This window comes from Phalacrocorax aristotelis, chromosome 1, assembly GCF_949628215.1.
Source record: "Phalacrocorax aristotelis chromosome 1, bGulAri2.1, whole genome shotgun sequence".
Lineage (NCBI taxonomy): Eukaryota > Metazoa > Chordata > Aves > Suliformes > Phalacrocoracidae > Phalacrocorax > Phalacrocorax aristotelis.
The window spans coordinates 110,874,374-110,890,347 of NC_134276.1; the positions used below are offsets into that span (position 1 = coordinate 110,874,374).

General features: G+C 44.1%; 2 protein-coding genes across 2 annotated transcripts in view; one reads left to right on the plus strand and one right to left on the minus strand.

Annotated features, from left to right (window-relative positions):
• The first annotated feature begins 3,399 nt into the window (after positions 1-3,399).
• Positions 3,400-10,873, plus strand: HSPA13 (heat shock protein family A (Hsp70) member 13). Its single transcript, XM_075101904.1, has 5 exons — positions 3,400-3,505; positions 4,695-5,035; positions 5,969-6,182; positions 6,802-6,969; positions 8,501-10,873. The coding sequence occupies exons 1-5, from the start codon at positions 3,481-3,483 to the stop codon at positions 9,169-9,171; spliced, it is 1,419 nt and encodes a 472-aa protein (XP_074958005.1). The 5' UTR covers positions 3,400-3,480; the 3' UTR covers positions 9,172-10,873.
• Positions 10,874-15,219: 4,346 nt separating this feature from the next.
• Positions 15,220-15,974, minus strand: part of LOC142061187 (multidrug resistance-associated protein 1-like) — a 37,171-nt gene continuing 36,416 nt past the window's right edge. The window contains 1 exon segment of the mRNA XM_075101918.1: positions 15,220-15,774. Coding sequence (XP_074958019.1) covers positions 15,666-15,774 — 109 coding nt within the window. The 3' untranslated portion in view covers positions 15,220-15,665.

Genomic DNA, 15,974 nt, shown 5'->3' on the forward strand with positions numbered 1-15,974 from the left:
TACAAATCCACCGAGCAGCCTGAGGCTGCTCCTGCTGTCTCTGGCTGGGAGCGGGTTCCTGGCGAATGAAGAATTCAGTGCACACCTGCCTGGCGATGGCCAGTCAGCCACTCAACGGGAGCCAGAAATCTTTAAGCTGTACACTGGAATTTAAATGGAAACTTTTGCATCTAAATTGAAGGTTGTAGTTATCTTCCAGCTGCCTGACATTGAACTGTCTGTCAGAGGAAGACTTGGAACTGATGAAATCCTTCCCCTTCCCAACCATGTACAGCAGGAGAAGATCAATGTTTTAATTAGGAAAAGGAACTATCAGTGTAGTTCTGTGTAATTTGGATGATGTGATTGCACTAAGGCTAAGAACCTACTTTTACTGACATGAAAAACTGAAAATGAGGTTTCAGATTTCAGAATCTAAATAAATTGCCTCTCTTCTCACAGAGACTTTGACTACACTCTCCACCTAAGAAGTGGATCCAAATCCCTCTCCCCTTCCTCCTTCACAGCGGGCAAACACAGCTTGATCATCCTGGGTTGCTGGGATCAAACCATGTTTTGACTATACCCTGGCCCCCTGTATTTTGGTCCCAGACACTGGCTTGAAATTACTAAGACGGTGCGGAAAGCACTCAGTGAGTAAATCCTAGAAAGAAGACGCTCTGTTTTGTACAACAGCAGAAAAGAGGATGCTTTGCAAACTGAATTCCCTTTTCTCCAGGTGCAGGGATACAGCTGATGCAAGACAGCTCACAAATGAAAACATGCTGTATTTGATCCTGCGCACACTGAACGCTTGAACTGTGTTTAGCACATCACAGGACTACGGTTTGAGCGATACTCCCCAGTGTAGCAGGCTTTTTCCTGCAGACACCAGTTCACATCTGATGGGAGACCATTTTAGAACCAGCCTCTGCTCTTACATTGTAAGAACAACTCTCTCCCTCAAGCTACTTGCAGAGAAAAACATGTTTACCTCCACCTATGCAAGCACCGGGGGAAAACAGCAGCCCCTTGAAGGAAATTAATCCCTGAAAACATTTTGAAATGTTATCAACAGCTTACTACCTGAGTGAATAGATGCGCTAATAAGAATAAACAAGCACTTGGCCCAGACCCTCAGAGGGAGTTAGCTGCATGCCCACCTTCCACTCAAGCCAGTGGCAGGCGAGTGTTGAGGACAGTCGCCAAGGGCGGGATGATGCGGCACAGCCAGCACAGCCCAGGTATCCAAACCAGCAGATGCCAGAAGCTGTTCAGCCCATGCCACCACAGCACCTCGCTTACCCTAATTCAGCTACATCCAGTGGAGCTTCATCACAGTGATGGGCTTTTTAAAAGGAGTTTTATGAGTCTGAACTTGCATTGCCTACCCTCAGGTGATGAGTTAAACATGGCAGTATGTGCCCTGCCTGCCATTACAAGGAAGCGGCTAAAGCACGTTGTTTCAGGAAAAAAAAAGGCCTGCCTCCCAGTGTCTGCCCCTAACCACGTTTATGTATTCCCCACAAGGCAGTCTATGGGGCAGGGGCTTCCCATAGCTTTCCCCTCCCAGCCAAACAAGCCCCTCCCTCTATTGACTAATGAATATTTAATTATTCTGTGCAAAATCAAGCACTGACTATTCCCTTCTGCTCCTGATCAACCCCTTCCTGGTTGTAGCGCCCCCTCAGGTAAAGGAAGAAAATGGAAACAGGTCTCATTGTCCTGGACAAGAGCTCTGCAAGGGTAGGTAAAAGAAACTGATCCAGAAGGCACTCGTAATGCCCCAAAAAACCAAAGGCAAGCTCGCTAGTATTAGTTCTGCCAATTTTGCAGGTGCAAGAGAAGCCAGGCATCTCTGTGCAGAGTCCAGGAGTATCCATGAGCAGGCCCTGATACGGCATGGAGAAGATGTGGGAAAAAAATTAGGCACTTCTCAACTTCTTCTAAGCATGGGTGCTGAAGATCAAATGTTGCTTTCAAGGGACTACAGACTACATAGAGTGGATCCAGTCTTCAAACTACACAAAAGCCAGAAAGAGCTACAGGGAAGAAGGTGGCTTCTGGAGGAGTTTCTGTTATGATGTACCTTTGCTGTGGGGCAGAAAGCCTGCTGAGATGCTCTCTGTGATTTGACACCAGGCTGGTGGCCTGTGCTGTGTAATTCTGCAGGGAGCAGCCAGGCCTCCAGAGTCAGAGTCAGGGGGTGTTGCGTTATTGGTAGGAGTCTGAGGATTGGCTAGGGAGAGACCCTATCGTTGAGTCACGAGGTTCGGACAGGACCCCCTTGCTTTCTAAACTCCTTCTCCAAGAGGACTTTAGGTGCGGCTAAGCTCAGTCTTAGTCTCAGACTTGGTCAACAGTTTATTTTCTAAGGGTTGTAGAAGTAACCACCCATCAGAGTATTCGTTGTTAGAAACTAATTTGGCAGCTGCTCAGGCTGGTTGCGTTCAATGATAACTTTATTATGATTGGTGTAAATTTTCCTTGCTTTACTTTTAAAAGTGTAGGCTAGAAGAAATTCAAAGCACATGCCCAGTGAGGGGTGGTTGCACCTTAGAGGCAGGTGCCTCAGAGAGATCATGAGCCATAAAGAAGGCTGAATGGCTCAACCTTCTCTTCCCTTACCAAGGAGTTCCCACTTTACAAACCACATCACTAGGGTAACTGTAAGTGGAGGATGCATACTTTTTTTGCTATTAGGTTAAAGTGGTGCTGCTTTTTGCATAAAGAAGCAGCTCGTAAGAAGTAAGAAGTAATCACTTTTGGGTTGTGTGTCTTTCTACCACTTGGGAGAAATAGAGGTGCTGCAGACAGCAATGCAACAGAACTTGGCCAAACTTTTCTTCCACTACGCTATTTGTTACTAGCTATTCGTTTATGAATACTTTCTATTAAAAACGTCTAACTTAAACTGCATGAAGGAAACACCAGATCCTTGCGATTAATTTCTGCCTGAAGCAGAAACCTGATCTACAAGGACCTCAAAATCCATTATGCCTTATGAGAGCAGAGCTTAGTGGAGGTGACAAGAAGTAAACCCACATCGTACTTCACATCGTATTTCCTGCATTAACCACTGCTCCTGTTCCTCCAAGATGGGAGCGAAGGTTAACTTTCAACTCTCCCCCCCGCCATGGCGGCGGCGCAGCCGCCCATCGAACTACCGCTCCCAGCATGCAACATGGCCCGGCCAGCCCTCCGCCTGCGCATGCGCAGAGAGGGATGAAGCGCACCTTCCCTCTCCCCCTGCTCCTCCCCTCCCCTCCCACCGAACGACTGTTCTCTCAGCCCATTGGTCGGTGCCCGCCGGAAGCAGCCGCACCTCACTGCCTCCTGGGAGTTGTGGTTTTCTCACCCTCCACAGCGGGCGAGCGCCGCTGGGGCGGGCAGGGCGCGCGTACTACGCCTCCCGGCGTGCCGCGCGGCCTGGCCCCGCCCGGCCCGGAAGGAGCCGTCAGCAACGAGCGCGGGCGGGCGGTGCAGGAGCCGGCGGCGGCCATGGCCGGGCAGATGGCGGTGCTGGGTGAGTGCGGCCGGGGCCGGGGCCGGGGCCGGGGCCGGGGCCGGGGCCGGGGCCGGGGCCGGGGCCGGGGCCGTTCCGCCCCACCCCTCGGGCTGCTGAGGGGACGGGGCTGGCGGCGGGGCGCGGGGGAGTCCCCGCACTGCCTCGCCTGTGGCGGCCTCCGCCCGGCTGGGCCCCGCCGCCCCGCCTTAGGCGCCGGCCGGTTCTGCCGCAGCCCGGCGCCAACGCTGTGTCACCCTGGGCTGGCTTCCTGGGGCGCCCTTCCTGCGGCACGTCCCACGGTTGCGAAGCCGCAGCGCCCGGTGGCGCGATGCTGAGAAATGCCGTGGGGATTCGCGGGCAGGAGGAGGCCGGCGCTTTCCCACTAGTCTGCGTGAGACGCGGCTGTGAGCGCCCTTCCCTGCTGGGGCAAATCGCCTGTCCGCTCTCTGGAATTTAAGCTGTTTACATTTCTTCGTGGGACTTTGTGGGTGGTTTTGGTTTTGTGGTTTTTTTATGTTTTTGCTCTCTGAGGTATTGCTTTATATTACATTTTAGGGTTTCTTGCTTTGTCTGTTGATATCCGTAAAATAAAAAAAAAAACCCAAGCCCACTACTCTGCCCTTATACTCCTCTACCCCTTGATTTCAAGGCGTAGAAAAGATTCAGAGGTGTGGGAAGATGCTTTCTGAGAGCTGTGACAAATAGGAGGGGTTAGCATGGTTTTGCATCTCCTCATTTTTAAACTCCCAGTGAAGCTGGTGGAGGTGTTTGAATTGGGAGTTTTTCAGTTCACTGTGATTTTGCGCAGCCTCATTAACTAGATGTCCCTTAGGGGTCATTCATAGGCAGTTCCCTCCAAAATACTAATTAATCTATATTTTTGAAGTACCTTGCGGAGAGAAAAAGAATTATTATAGGGTGGTGGCATTTCTTGCTTTGTTGTATCTCTTGGGCTTTTTTTTAAACCAGTTTAGTATTTAATGTCTGAGATTTTTTGACTCTTGTAACTACTTTTTGTTGAATTAAGAGACCTGAACTTGCTGGTGACCTTTGAAGAAATTGAAAACTAATTAGATAGCTGAACAGGCTTCAGAGCGTGAAATAAAACTCCTTGAGGTGTAATGTATAATGCTGTGTAATTTGCATTGACTTCTAAGCTTGCAGCATTAGCTACTCTAACCAAATTTTTTAAAAATCTCTGTTTCAGGTTCGGCCATTCTGGCTCTCTTGTTAGCTGGCTATCTGGCACAGCAATATTTACCGATGCCTACACCGAAAGTAATTGGGATTGACCTTGGCACTACTTACTGCTCTGTTGGTGTCTTTCTTCCTGGAACAGGGCAGGTAAAGGTTATTGCAGATGAAAATGGGCACAACAGCATACCAAGTATAGTCTCTTTCACAGACAGAGATGTGTATGTAGGATATGATGGCCTAGAACTGGCTGATTCAAATCCTCAGAACACCATATATGATGCAAAAAGATTCATTGGGAAAGTCTTCACTTCAGAAGAACTGAAAAATGAAAGTAGCAGGTATCCTTTTAAGGTAAGTAACTGCCATCTTCAGTTCTCTCCAAGCAATAAGCTCTAGGATGCTTGAAACATGCAATAGGTGACCAGCTTGTCTGACCTTGAGTCATTTGCCTAAACCTGATATGCCTGAAAACCGTAAGAGGTATCCAGAGTGGGGAGGAGGAAGTAGCGTACGTCTGCGTGAGAGTTGATAGTGGTTTTCCAGAGAACCCTGTCCTTTACTATGAAATGTGTTTCTGGGTAACCCTCCAGCCCCTCCTCTTAAAATATAAATTTTAACTTGAAATTCTAACTGTGCTTTACTGAAACTTCACCTTTTCCCTGAGATTAAAAAAAAAAAGGCATATGTAAAAGTCACATCTTCTGTCCTACTGCATTTTTTCCTCTAGCGCTTTTCTAGTGCTTACTTGACCAGCACCAGATCTTGAAAGCTGCTTTTTTGAAAGAAGTATTGCATTAATTTAGCATGGTGCAGTATTTGCTGAAAAGAGCCAAATTTTGAGGTACTGCAAACAGTTTTTGAGTTCTTTACTTGTTAAGAGAAACTGTTCCAGTGCCCACCTGTTTGCTTCCTTTCAGAAAGAAGAACCTGTGGGAAGCTTTATTAGTAGGGTAAACCTAATGACTAAAAACCATTGCTTTTATTTTTGAACGTGGTGTTGAAGCTGATTAAGGAGTTGCTAGATCTTAACTTTTTTTTTTTAACGTGCCTTAGCTGGGCACAGTGGGCGTCATTACTTTAGATATACTCTGACCCCTCACATTGCATGTTTTGCATAATGCTTGTAGTCAAGGAATAAAAGTGATTCAGGAGGTGGCAAAAGCACATTTCATATTTTTCCAGACTAAACAAACTATATATGAATAAAACATTTGGCAGGAGCAGGGTGGGAGAGCACAAGAAAAAGACTACTCACCTGTGGGTTGTGCTACTTTTTCCTCCTAGATTTTCAGCAACAATGGATCAGCTGAGTTTTCTGTGACAACTAATGAAACTTTTCGCGTCACTCCAGAGCATATTGGCTCTCAGCTGCTACTGAAATTGAAGAGAATGGCAGAAGACTATCTGGGCATGCCCATTTCAAAGGCGGTTATCTCTGTGCCAGCAGAGTTTGATGAAAGGCAACGGAATTCTACCATTAAGGCAGCTAACCTTGCAGGTGATGACTCTTTATTCCAGCATTTTTCTGTGAAGCCTTGAAATTATCTTTAGGTCGCTTTCACTAACAGTAAAGTCTTTGGGGAGGATGTAGAAACAGTGAATCAGTGATAGAGAACCTTAGAATGGATATTTTTTTTTTGTTACAGGCCATTACCAGTTGTGAGGAACAGCAGAGAACTCTTGGGTACCAGCAGGTGCAGCTGACTAATGCAGACATAGATAGCTAGAAGTAGTAAGTTTTACTTTGGGGAAAATAGTCTTTTTGGTAATCTGCAAATGGAGAGACTAATCAGAGCACCCTCTGACAATAATTTAAACAGAAACAGGATGTGTGAAATCTCCTTAGCAAGATTTGTCTGGAAGAAATGTGTTTGGGCAAATCGTAGCTCATGACTTCACCCTGACACTGAAGCAGTATTACTTCAGGCTTAAATAAGGAAAAGAGTTAACTGAGTATTATTGCTTAGAAAACTATTTCCTTTAGATCTGATATTTTACTTAAGGTAAGTTTGGTTCCAAAAAAACCCCACCCAACCTAGTGGTAAATGTCACCATGATGTGAGAACTACAGTTTTCTGGAGGGCCTGACTGCTGTTTGGTACCTTTTCTCTTTGCAGGGCTAGAAATTTTGCGAGTGATCAATGAACCCACGGCTGCTGCTATGGCTTATGGACTCCACAAAGCTGATGTGTTTAATGTTCTGGTGGTGGATTTGGGTGGAGGAACTTTGGATGTGTCTCTGTTGAACAAGCAGGGCGGGATGTTCCTCACACGAGCCATGGCAGGTGAGAAAAACGTTTTACTTTCTCAAGGAAAGGTGCACCTAAGGTCACCATTAGCAGGCCTTTTTAAAACACACCAGCCTTGTCATGAAGCGTTCTCCAAAAGTGTTCTCAGCTGCCTTTCATGCAAAATGAAGTTTGTGACTGGTTTCAACAATTAATATAAACTCACAGCTTTTGGCTGGCTCGAAGGAATAAATAGTGGTTTCATTTTATCCACAGCTGTTAACTTTTGTGCCTGCTAGTAGCAGTGCTGGTACATATTACAGTTACTCTGACTGGACTTTTGGGGGCTGGGGGCTTCACAAATCCTTCTGGTAGCCTTTGCCAAGCTGGAAATATTTGCCAAATCATTGACCAGTGCTGTAGAGCATCCTTGCCTTGTGTTTGGCTCCAGCTCAGTTGGGCAGGGTTTGGGAATGTGTGTGCTATTAACCCAGAAGTAAGTTTTGTGGTATGTGTATGCCAGAGTGACTCATCGCTTGGCAGAGAGTTCTAGCAGCAATGTTCAGTAAAACTGTGGTGAATACACAACTGCTTTTCGGATGGCCTGTACACAGACGGGTCTGAGAGGCAGTGCTAACTCTGCGTTGTTCGTTCGACGCAATGTGAGCTGCTACTCAGTCCAGTAAGAGTGGAACGGCAAGAAATATTCAGCAGCTTCATTCTGATTTATTTAGATGGAGGTGTACTAAGTGAATTCCTGTTTTCAGTCAAAACAAAATGGTGGAAACCTTGAGAGTATTGTTCAACACAGATGAAAATCTGCAGACCCTTGTTTAACTCTGTTGAATGGCAAGCATGAGCAATTGGCTGAAAGGTTTTGGAAGCATGGTGCAAGAATAATCTTTCAGAAGAAATCGGTTATACATAATACTCTTTATTTTCCTCTCTCTCTGAAGGCTAATACAAGATATATCTGTTAATATAGCTTGAAGTTCACTGCTTGCATTTCATCACTTTCTTATACTTTCGGCAGGGTATATACATATACTTCAGTAGCATGTAATTTTTCATGGGGGTGTATAAAGACATGGAATAACTGGAAGCTGTTGAAACAGTAATCCCTATAAAGCTGTACTGTGGAAGTGCTAAGAGAAAAATCCGTTCTGGGCAGAGAAATTTGAAACTGGAAATTTTAGCTGGAAAAACAATTTGCTGTGAAAGATTGCACTTCAGTTACAGGGTTCCAGCTAGAAATTAGTTGTGTTTTCTTCTGTAGAGAATACCTCTGAGTTAACAACTACTGCTTTTTTCTGTTACAGTGTAGCAGAGCAGTTCCAGGGAAAAAACAGAGGGGTGTAAATCCTAAAATAGTTGCTTAATAAAAATCTGGAAGTTACTGTTCCTCACGTGTTCCTCAGTGGGTGACAACTATGTCTATTTTCCCAGATCTGTGGTCTCTTGCTCTGTGCTTATGGTCCTAGTATCGTTGTTCTGGCCCTTGAGAACCATCTCCCGTAAAAGAAGATGCCTGCTGCTTTCTGAAGCTTTGAGGGTGATGTGTCTGACGCCTGCTATTCTGATGTTTCAGGTAACAACAAGCTCGGAGGACAGGATTTTAATCAGAGGTTGATGCTGTATTTATATGATCAGCTCCATCAAATGTATGGTTCTTTGCCAACAAGAAAAGAAGAAATACATCGCCTCAGACAGGCTGTGGAAGCAGTTAAATTAAACTTGACTCTTCACGAGGCAGCTACGCTACGGGTGTCATTGACTATGCCAGAAAAGAAGCTTACAAAAGAACTTGCAGCAAGCGAAGTAAAAACAAACACTGTGCTAAAAGGCAAGCCTGCACAAAAAGCAAAAGATGTGGGAGATGTTGGAGACTCTTCAAAAGTAGAGAACAACTTTGTCGAAGTTGTGTTTGAAACAGAAATCTCTAGGAAACTCTTTGAGATGTTAAATGAGGACCTTTTTGAGAAGGTTCTTGTGCCCATTGAGCAGGTATTGAAGGAAGGCCACCTACACAAAGCAGAAGTGGATGAAATTGTGTTAGTTGGAGGCTCCACCCGGATTCCTCAAATACGCAAAGTTATTCATGATTTCTTTGGAAAGGAACCTAACACCTCTGTAGATCCTGATCTAGCGGTTGTAATGGGAGTAGCTATCCAAGCAGGAATTGTTGGCGGGTCCTGGCCTCTCCAAGTCAGCGCTATAGAAATTCCTAATAAGCATTTACGGAAGACTAATTTTAACTGAACATAAACCCTTCCCCGTTGCATTCCATCTCTTCAAAAGTGTATTCTGATGGTGCATACTCATCTGACTGTCAGTGAGCCTAATCTTAGCCATATTATATTCATTTTTTATCTATTGGAGTTAGGTGTTACTGGATGCCTGTGTTAAAGCTACATGTTACTTCAAAGGTACGAGTGGTTTTTGAAGTTCTGAAGCGTCCTGTATTTGCTTGTAAATTGGAAGTTGGATGAAAATGCTAGTGATGACACACTCACATTTTTCTTGCTAAATTTTATTAGCAAATCCTGAAGCGGAGTATGTTTAAAAGTCAAAGGGAGCGTGACCAAAGGTTAGAGGTAATGTGGTAGGGTACTGTAGGTATTCCCAGGTCCAGTATTCTCTACTTTGAAAGAATGTGAAGCAGTGTTAGCGCACATGGTACTAGCAGTGTTGAGCTTAAATTTATTTATTAAATTGAGTCATTTGAGCATTTAAGCACCTTTCTAAAAGGCACGTCGCAGCTTGAATGAGACTTACGCAATCACTTCATTCTTCTGCTGTTCATAACAGCATAATGGTATTACTGAGGCTATATGGCAAATTGTCCCATGTTTCAGCTGAGCTGTATTAAGAAACCTTGCTCTTGCTAATGTAGAGTGAGTTAGTGTGTCTCCAAGGGCTTACTTTTTGATCTGGTTTGACAGTTAACATACAGGTGCTGCTGTCATACCACTGATGTTCTCCACGGAGAACAAGGGGCATATCGCCAACTATTTATACCTCCGCCCGCCTTATTTGAAAACTGCAGTAATTTTATGTATCTTAAGCCACACCTGTATATCTTTCCTTAAATTTGATGCACACAAATTTTGGTGTTGCACAGCTACGAGTGTGTGATGTCTTTCCCCTTGAGTACCCCAAGCCGTGCTGTTTTCAGGCAGAAACTGTTGGACAGAAGGGGCTGCCTGGTTGAAGTCTGATTCCTGTAGTCCTAGTAATGAAAATTCACCCAACGACTTTGTACTTTTTAGCTCACCTCTCTGGTTTGAGTTTCGTCATGTCCGCACTCTAAACTGAACATGGGCCAGAGATTGTAGCTGGTTTTTGGGTAAGGAAGCCATGTGTGTAACACAGGATTGGAGCGAGCGCTTCTTAAGACGTTATTTTAGGCAAATAGTTAGCTAGGTAGCTATCTAGTAAATGCACAAGGAGAGAAAAAAATTCATGATCTGAAAAAAAAAAAAGTGGTGACAGTTCTGCTCTCTGGAGGGTTAAATCTATACTTAAAAGCCAGGTGAATTCTTTTATCTGTGTAGAACTTCCCACAATGAAAACACTTGATTGAGCCAAGACTGGCTTCAACACCCGTCAACCCAGTCGTAACAAGGTAAGCTGTAGTAACAGGTGGTTCTAAGTGTTTTCTTACATGCTCCAGAATAATTTTGTTTGTATTAAGCTTGCCAAGATAAATTGTGGGGCTTAGATTTATTGTTTAACCTATGACTATATTAAAGTAGGCTTATTATTCTCCTGGCAGTCGGCCTGATTAATGGCACTGCTATAGATCAGTTGTGCTGATTCAGCTGTGTGCGTAGCTATTGTCTAAACATATCTTTGAAGTAATCCAATTTAAATCCTCTTAAATTGAATCATAGTTGCACACAGCCATTCCATCAGCATTGTTTAACTTCACAGAGGATTCCCAAAATGTTGCGAATATCTGTTTAATTTCCCCGAGTTGAAAACGAAAGTGATTTTTTTCATTTGAGGACTTTTTTTCCTTTGCACGTCTTTGAAAGTGACCCTGTCTCTAAGTCTGTATGGAACTGCTAGTAATGTGTGATAATGTGTTCTAAAGGAAATGTTGCACAGTGATAAAGAGCGAGTGGCAAGTCCTGTGGTAACTCCTGCGTTGAAAGAAGTGCCTCTTCAGTGAAATCATGGCTGAATGCCAACATACAGTACAGTTCTCGAATGCAGTTGCTATTTGGGGCCTTTGCTTTGCAGATATAAATGTATGTGTTTAATTCAACAAATATTCCAATGTCTTTGGAGTCATTGTGGCCTTTCCTCCTGCCCTGCTGCAAGTTCATCTCAAAGCCTACTGGAGTTACAGCAGGTCTTTACTCTTCATTTTTTTAATGCACTGTGTAAAATGGGCAGACCTGTTTAAAAATAAACCACATAGCAGTGAAGTTAAACTATTAAAAGTTTTGTGCAATTTTGGGACAAGTTAGGAGTGTGGGAGTACCTTTAAACTGTTTAAACTCTCAATGCAAATAAATGAAGTTCTTTTTTTCTCTTTTTTGCATACTGCTTCACTCTGGAGGAGTTAAATCTCTTTCAGTGTTAATCTGGGAATGTTGAAGGGTGAGTTGTTTACTTTAAAAAGAAAATCACAAACGGGTATTTATTCAGATATCTACACAGATTTTTCTTTTTAGTAAAGAAGTTACTGTACTTTGGATATCTCACAACGCATCCTTATTTATTAAATAACTTCTGTGAATTCTGCAATCAAGTTATTTATTTTGTCTTTTGATTTTTAGTACTGTATTTTGGCACAAACCATTGAATTTTAAAGATGAGTCCACTGTACTGGGTGGATATTTCCAGGTGTGCACATGTATTGCTTGCCAAAAGTCTCTCTCTAAATGAATTGATATTTTAAGTCTGAAATCTTTCTACAAATGATCCTTGAAATCTGACTGTGGTCATGGACTATGGTGTTCAGTGTATAACAAAGTTTTAGAGCTAAAACTTGTTTTGTGAGCTGAGATTCTGAATGTGTCAGATGCCTCACCAACTCTTACGTTTGTGAATTGTTTCCAAGTGCAGATGATGAAATGCGTTTTATAAATAACCTTTTAGAATGTTTTTAATAAAAGCAATTTCTGTCCCTTGGAAATGTCTTGTTTCAGTTTCTCAGGGACAGTATTTCCCTGTCCTCCTTCTGTTCCTTTGGAGGTTTGAGGATGAGGTTTAACTCCTCAACTTGCCAAGGGGTTGCTGTACCCTGGAGTGACAGATCTCCTCTGGGAAGTGGCAGAGAGGAGTGTAAGGAAACTTCCTGCAAAGGAAAGGAGGGTTTCCCATCAACTTCTTTCCCCTGTCTCCTGTCATACTGCCAGAAAAGTGTAGAGCAAGGGCTAGAAGCAGGGCTGAGGGAAGTGGTGCTGGAGTGGTGCTCACTGCCTGTGGGCTTTTTGAATGCTGTGGCGAATGAAGGTGAAGCAGAACATGAGCAGGTTCTGTTCTGTGCTTTTCCCTGTGAAAAGGAAAAATAGAGTCATGGTGCCCTTCTGAGCCTCATCCTCACTTTGGACTCTACTCTGATACCCTGGCTGTCCCACCCTTCCTTTCCCCAACCGAAGCAACGTAGCTGGAAAAGGAGGCCACACAGGAGCTCCCTACAGGGAGGAACAGTTGGTCCCTGTTGTGGTTTAACCCCAGCCGGCAACTCAGCCACCACGCAGCTGCTCACTCACTCCCCCGTGGTGGGATGGGGGAGAGAATCGGAAGAGCAGAAGTGAGAAAACTCAGGAGCTGAGGTAAAGACAGTTTAACAGGTAAAGCATAAGCCGCACACACAAAGCAAAACAAGGAACTCATTCACTGCTTCCCATGGGCAGGCAGGTGTTCAGCCACCTCCAGGAAAGCAGGGCTCCATCACATGTAATAATTACTTGGGAAAACAAATGCCATCACTCCGAACATCCCCCCTTTCCTCCTTCTTCCTCCAGATGTATATTGCTGAGTGTGAAGCCATATGGTGTGGGACATCCCTTTGGTCAGTTGGGGTCAGCTGTCCCAGCTGTGCCCCCTCCCAGCTTCTTGTGCACCCCCAGCCTGCTCGCTGGTGGGGTGGGGTGAGAGGCAGAAAAGGCCTTGACTCTGTGCAAGCACTGCTCAGCAGTAATGAAAACATCCCTGTGTTATCAACACTGTTTCCAGCACAAATCCAGAACCCAGCCCCATGCTAGCTACTGTGAAGAAAGTTAACCAAACCTCAGCCAAAATGAGCCCAGTCCCTCATCTTACCTCCAACCAAGTGACAGTAACCTGCAGAGTCAGAAGGCCCTCTGATAACAGCCCCAAGCTGGGTTTTTCCATGCTTGCCTTTCCCCAGCCTAGCACCTTCTTGGGAGTCTCAGCAGTTAGTGGCCCATGTGGGGCAGAGCCATCCACAGGTGGTGGGTGCCGGTGGGGCTGTGACATGGCTTTGCTCTGTCAAGTCAGTGAGTTGGTGACATTGTGTTTGGTGGGTTGTGTCAGGTACTGCAAAGCCTGAATTAATATCAAACTTGAGACAGCCAAGTGGCCCCTCTGTTTCTTAGAGTGAGTCTCTCTCACATCAGGTGTGTGAGGAGAATAGAGGCTGCAGATCCTGGGCAATACTCTTGCTGCAAAATTGCCTCTTCCTCCCTACCATAAGCCTGTTAGATGGTTTACTTTGGTAAGCTGTTGCTGCACAAAAACATAGCAGGAGCATATCATCCTGCTTCTGCCTCCACTGCACCTCCTTTTTCAACATATAGCTATATGTGAGGACTAGGGCTTGCTAAAAGAGAAGGCATGGCTAGTTGGCTTTTCCTGACACTAGCCCTCCATCTTCTTTTCTCTCAGACTTTGCAGTTATTCGGTTTGCAGCTTTTCCCAAGGGTGGTCTGAAGCTGTAAGGCTATGTCAGCCCACCAGTAAGCACAGAAAACCCTCCTCGCCACAAATTAAGAAAAAAAGTTTTTAAAAAAAGTTTTTAAAGTTAAAAAAGGTAAAAGTTACCGTGCACTGATGCCAGTCCTCACATTATTTTCTCTGGACCTTGCAAGAGTTGGTCTCTGAGGTACTGAAGTCTACCTCCCCTAGCCTTACACCTAAAACTTATTAATCAGTTTAGGAATGGCACTCACGTCAGTCCTTTCCAGTTCCTCCTGAGATACTCGCAGGTCAGGGCAGGTTTGGAGGGGAGCATGAAGGTGGGTAAGGGATGGGGACAATGCTGGGGAAGCAGAGCCCCAGAAGAGCTTGCCTGCAGCACTTTGAATGTTGCGGGCGGGGAAGTTAAGTGTTGGCATGAGAAGGTTCTGCTCTGTTGGGAAGGTACTCCTGGCCTCACTTGGGGGAAAGAAGAGGAAAAGAGCGATGAAAAGCAGGAAGCTGCTCTCCCTCCTGAGAAACGTTCTGCCACACCCATCCCTCCAGGACTTTCAGAAGAGACTAGTTCCTTGGGCAGGATTGTTCCTAGTCTAAAACCATTATATGCTTCTAATAGTTCTCTGCAAGCGGGAGTACATTGAGTTGTGGTTTGTAGCCAATTAAACTAGCTGGTACTCTGTCTGTGATGTGATCTAGGAAGAAAACTCTATGCCAGCCAAAACCGGGACATGTAGGAAGACAGTCGCTCATTTGTACCTGCAGGGAAGGACAGAGAAATCATTCACCTTCACTGTGGTAGAATCATGTCTTTGAGGAACTCTCCCAGAGAGCCTCCATCACTTCTCACCACCTTTCTAAAGCAGCAAATACGGTTTTCTTGCTCTCAGGCAAGGAATTAAGATCCTACTTGATATTAACCAGGTGTCAATACTAAATTAACATAACAGGGCTGTAGCCTGAAACCTTCTTCATGTACTTCAATTTTTTTAAAAAAAAAAAGCAGTTTATGGGGATCTTCTAGTTTTTGAAAATCAAGTTGGTATTGAAGAGTTTTAGGAACTGTAATAAAAATGAAAATTAATATTTATGGCGCCTACAGCAGCACAGGCATGGTTAACTGACACTTTCAGTAAGTGTACATAACCTGTCCTGCTGCTGTAACTAATACTGAGGTTTGCATTAGAATCTACCAGCAAAGAGATGACCACACCTGATACCATTTTGTGGGGATTCTGTCACAATGTGGTTTTGTAATGCTCAATTAGATACGTAAGAAGTGGTTTTCACTTATTTGCAATCATTTTTCAGTTATTCAGAAATCACAAGGTCAAAAGGAAAATTGTGGCAAATCTATTGCCTCGAGAATTACCTAAGTATGCATGCAAATACGCATGTCCTAAAAATCAGCACCAGGTGACATCTGCCTGTATGTCCACACAATAAGCAGTTTGTGTTTTTAATGAATTTGCAATCAGAATAAGAATGTATTAACTGAAAGGGCATAACGTGAGAGCAACTTAATTAATTACTATCTTTAATTAGAACCAGCATGTGAACAGCAAGGTTTATTTTTCAATCTGTCTTTACTAGTGCAACAGTTAAAATATGCCATGAAAATTACTGCTTCATTACATTGTTCCAGTTCCAATATGATTAAAACAAGTGATTTGTATAAAATCAGAAGGTTATTTTAAGAAACCTGATTAATACATACAGATTGTAGTTTTAGTAAGCAGCAGTGGTGTGAGGAGCTTTTCAGTAAGCTAGTCATAACATCAGGAAGGCCACATATCCCTCGAGTGTTTACTGGAGTAAGGAATTCTCACCTTCATTAAGAAGTCATTCATTAGTTTTCTTTATCATCTTATCCCAGCCTCTGCAACCATTTCAGAAAAGGCACCTTTTCATTGTAACAAATTATGTGGTGTATCATATTCCAGAATCCTCCCGGCATCTAGAACAAGCACTCTACAATGCAAAAGCAGAAAGGTTACAGGAGCCAATAAATCAGCTCTTCAACCATATTTTCCAGTCCTAATACAGATATTTCTGGATAATGGGAACTTGTATTTAGAAGAAATACCACTGCACTAGGTAATTCTTTGGTTTCTAAAGCTAAGAACTCCTATATTAAAAAAAAAAACCTCTTGAAAAGGCTGTTTTGCTTA